This window comes from Platalea leucorodia, assembly GCF_965183815.1.
Source record: "Platalea leucorodia genome assembly, chromosome: 6".
Classification (NCBI taxonomy): domain Eukaryota; kingdom Metazoa; phylum Chordata; class Aves; order Pelecaniformes; family Threskiornithidae; genus Platalea; species Platalea leucorodia.
The window spans coordinates 72485844-72490602 of NC_138828.1; the positions used below are offsets into that span (position 1 = coordinate 72485844).

At 40.9% G+C, this 4759-nt stretch overlaps 1 protein-coding gene across 1 annotated transcript; it reads right to left on the reverse strand.

The window, feature by feature from the left end:
• Window positions 1-2318: 2318 nt before the first annotated feature.
• Window positions 2319-4388, reverse strand: CYTL1 (cytokine like 1; the record flags this gene model as incomplete). Its single annotated transcript, XM_082314808.1, has 4 exons — window positions 2319-2402; window positions 2567-2695; window positions 4093-4137; window positions 4245-4388. The coding sequence occupies 4 exons, from the start codon at window positions 4386-4388 to the stop codon at window positions 2319-2321; spliced, it is 402 nt and encodes a 133-aa protein (XP_082170934.1).
• Between the last annotated feature and the right edge of the window lie 371 nt (window positions 4389-4759).

The window sequence follows — 4759 nt, forward strand, 5'->3', positions numbered from 1 at the left end:
GGCAGAAAAAACAGCCAAATATTAACAGCTTCTGCTGCCAGCTTCCAAGCACGTGTACTTCCCAGTCCCTGGGTTAGCTCGGCAAACACCATGGCCTGTGGTGACCATACTACTCTTTCTTGCAAGGTATGTCCATGCCTGTCTTTGTATAAAGGTATGAAAAGCAGAGGCTGTGATGTGGTTTTGGTACTTGTATGGAAGTGTATAGGCCTTGATGTTATCCCAGCACTGCTTGCTTCCCAGGCGGTGCCTGAGCCCCTGGTTAGAGGGAGGAAAAACTTGAATGTAGAGTCTGACAGCAAATGATTCAGCTCCACCTGTATTTCTCCTTGAGCCAGGGAGCAGCCAGTGCTTACATATTCCCTATATAGGTATCAGGCTCCCTGCCAGCAGGCTAATAGGTGCCTGTAGTCCAGGATATGGCTGCTGCTGAAGGAGTTGGCCTTGGGTATGTCCAGGTGATGCAGAAAAAATGGTACTGGCATCTTTAGAGTTTGTAGGATCTTATACAGAGGTTATTGGCTTGGAGAGAAGGAGGATCCTAAAAGGCAAACTAAGCAATGATTTTTCTGATAGCAGGACTATCTGAGCTGTTGCACATTTTTGAGTTCAGCCTGGCACTAGATCGGACTGCTGAGCTTGCTTCTGTCTGTACCAGATGCCCGTAGAGACACCTGAGTGGAACCTCTGTGAGCTGCCTGTGGGCAGAATGGCTCAACTAGAGGATTAGTAGGGTTAGCACATGAGGACCTCATTTTCAGGAGAGAAGTACAAAGTCTGACAGGTACATTCCTTGAATGTATACTTAGAATTGAAAAAAAAATGGAAAGAAACCCACTTGTTTACTTTCTTCCCTCTGTATCTCTCCCAGGTTCAGAGTTTCCCACCCTTATTCTGTGGTTCAATGGGACAGTGAAATTTTCTATAGCTAAAATCAGATTAGTAGTTTCTACAGGACAGGGTAATTCCAAAATAAAGAAAAAAACTTCTTTTGCCCTCGCACATTTTTTTTCCTTTGAGTTGTCAATCATTTTGGTTTATACCATCAGATATTCACTGGGATGACAGGATGATAGAGGAGCTGTGATTGCCACGTAATCCCATGATTACACAAGATGGGGTTCTTATAAAACACGGTGAGACCACTGACCAAGTCACCAGGGTTGGCAGTGCTGCAGATGAACGACCAGCAAATACTATACAGGAGAGAGAGGAACCACTTGCAGAGAGGGAAGGAAGGGATTCTCTGGGGTAATAGCAGCTACTTCCAAGAATACAGGGAAGATCCTCTCTATTCTTGGCACCAAAGAGCTGCTGTGTGTGTCTCATGTCCTGCCAATACTGAAGGGACCCATGACTCTGAAAGTATTATCTGGAAATTTTATTAATCTCAATAGCTCAGTATATGGGCTGTGTCTTAAAAATCTGTCCAAATGTTTAATAGGCTTTCTGAGCCACTGCCTCATAACTTACATTCTCACAACACAGAAAGAGTATTTAAAAAAAATCCACTAATTTCATCAGAGAAATTGTTTGCAGTACGGAAGAATTCTCCCAGTAGAAACTTGCACGTTGTCAAATCATGCAGACACAGCAAAGTTTGCATTGCTATGGAAACAAAGCTAAAGATGGCTTATGCTGTGAAAAACAACTTGCAAGTGACTGTGAAAAGTCAGTTTATAAGAATGACACCTTTCGGGTTGATCTTGAAAGACATGATGTAACACAGGCATCTTGGGTTAGAAGTCTGTTTTTATTTAGTTTTCCACGGAGACAGGTTACTTTTACCTCTATTCTTACAAGTCTGACATCAAAAACTATCAGCATACATATATGAACTACATAGCTGGAGAGACATCTGCCAGTACAGAGTTACACTTCTATCAAACACTTTAAGAAAAACAAATGTGGTCCCTTCCATGCCCACCTAACAAAAGAAGAACTGCTAAGTCAGGATAGAATATTGATCATAATGTATTTTTTTTATATGAATCTAGTTATTCATAAAAGAGTAAAAAAAAAATCTAATACCTAATGTTTAAACAAAACATACTTTATACATTTGGTGAAGCTGAGATGTCATACCTTGCCAAATGAAAAAATGCTCTCTAACTGTAGTTTCCCTCGCAGCTCAGTAGGTATGCAAGGCATGCAGTTCATTTCCTGCCAAGGCTGAGAAAAATGGGTAGGTCTGAGATAATATTGCTAGTGTGCTTGAAAAAGATCTTTGTTGTTAACATGGTAGTTGACCTCGTATACATATTTTGACTTCATCTCCTTGAAAATTTCCCAGGTACAACTTTTTGGTTGACTCCATTTCAGCTCTCAGTGATGGACAGCTCAATGGGAGGCAGAATAGCATTTTCCAGAGCACTACAGTCATCAGTGAGGAACACCAAATCCTGGAGAAACAAAAGAGAAGGCTAACATTTACAAGGAGGAAAGCAGGAGATAGCACAGTGTTGAGAAGCTCAGGTCCTGATCCAGTTTTGCTTGTCAGGGGACAGGGTGGAGACAGAGGGGGTAAAAGCAGAGACTATGTCCCTGTTGGTGCATCTTGACCTACCCTTCTGCAGTAGGAGATCATGATGGTGTACAGGCTCCGGGCTTTTTCCTTCAGCTCACTCACTTCAAGCACTCTCTCACATCTGGGGTAGGCCACAAACTCACGGAGTTTTGCCAACACACAGTAATTCTGCAAGGCACACAAAAGAGGTATGTGTAACCCTGCATGAACACAGATGTATGTTTCTTGTCCACCACTTACAAAATTCTTACTGCCTCTATGGGAACCTTGAATTCCTACCTCTATGTATGTGTAATCTTTGTAACCTTCAGTTAGGAAAATTCACCATCAATATTTCATAACAAAGATGTTTGGTCCAAATAAGTGCTTGGAAAAGTGCATAGACACAGTTTTGGTCTGCCTGTTTATTTCTCACATGCCAATACAATCAAACCTGCTCCTGTAGTTGGTGGAGTTACCTACAGAATAGGTGCACAGTCTCCCTTTTAAGAGAGCACCTGATTTAGCTGGTGAACAGATTATCAAGATCTCACAGACATGATACCTCTGTTCCTGTACAATAGACAATTCTGTGAATGCCAGGCAAAATTTTTTTCAGAGTAATTTTAACCTCAGACTTTGCTTTAGCAAAATAAAGCACAACCAACATTAATTTCACAAAGCCCTTGTGAAGCAGGTAAATAAATATCCCAGCTCTTGCTTTAAAGCAAGGGAAACCGAGGCACTGGACTCACATTGCTTGGTCTTTGCAATGAAGTGAGGCACTGGCAACTCTGGAATTGGGATCTGAAGGGTCCTGACTTGCAAGACTTGACGGTGTAGTTGCCTCTGGCAAAATGTATCAGACATCTCTTGGTTTGTCTGATATTTTCTACTTTTTAGTTACTCATTTGAGCACTGGGAAAAGAAGCAAAATATGTTGGATGTCCCAGGGCAGAACACTATGACATAACCTATGTGTGCAGGAGGCTATTTTGTCTCTGCTGGGAGATGACTACTGCTGTCTTTTCTCAATACCACACTTCCATATCCTCAGGCATACTTTTTCTTTCTGGATTCAACAAGTTAAATTTAAATATATATATATATAAATTTAAATATAATATATATTTAAAACAGGAAAAGCCAGCAAAGTATTCCTGTACTTCTTTTTATTAAAACTACAGTGCAATAAGCCACTCATGATATAAAATGAAGTAGATTTATTAGAGTGAAGAAAGTTTATTCTGCATTTGTTCTTTTAAACTATTATTCAAAGTTTTGTTGAACATATTTAACTTCTGAAAAGGCTCTGTCACAATAAATTAATATGGTACAAATGGTAATCACTTCAAAATATTGATTTCCTCATTTTTGAATTTTTAAACAAGTAACATCTCAGAAGCTCCACAGGGATTTTAATAAGGTTTAAATGAGATTTATTTTGGTCACTCATCTCTCTAGTTAATTAAGCTTTTAAAAATTCATTTCAAACCACTCTTCTAGGGTACAATCTTAAGAGTTATCCTCTCTTTCCATTAGCTGCTTTTACTGCAGAGCAGTAAGAAAGAAGTGTGAAAACTTACATGTATGTCCAAGTACAGCTTGGGCAGCATCTCCACACATGAGTCCTGCAGGAAAGAAGAAAGACTTGTTGCAGTTTTGTTTAGGGAGAAACTTGTGTCAAAAGCAAGCAACCCACAGCATCTTTGCAGGAGCAGATTTTAGGTAGACTCACCACAGCTTTGGAGGTCTGTAACTCCTTAAAGGACTCTGTGATTTCTTTGCTCAGAGACAACACCCTCGAGTAGCAAGTTGGAGGGGCTGCGTTGGCTAACAGGGCAGCAGAGAGCAGAGCAATTAGGCTCAGCAGCATCTTCATTGTGGGGAGCTTGTCCAAAGGAGGAGAAAAGGAGGAAAAAAATCACCGTTAGTGGTTAAGCAGCTACTGGTAAGCGTCAACGAGTAAGTTTGACAAGTCAGCCCCCAATTAAATAGTCTCTTGCATCAATGGGAAAAAAAAAAAAGTCTGGGGGTGGTCCGAGCAGCAGCTTGCTGCTGTTTTAAATTTCCTGCCAACCTATGAGTCAGAGCTGCTAGCGCTTTCCTGCCCGGAGCAGGGAAAGGAGGGAATGAGGGTAACAAAAACAAACAGTACTGGCACTTTTCATTCCAGAAAGAAAGCAACCTAGTAAGCATGTCAAGCAACAGAAATATGCGTAAGAAACAGCACAGGGCTATCAAAGTGTCGTA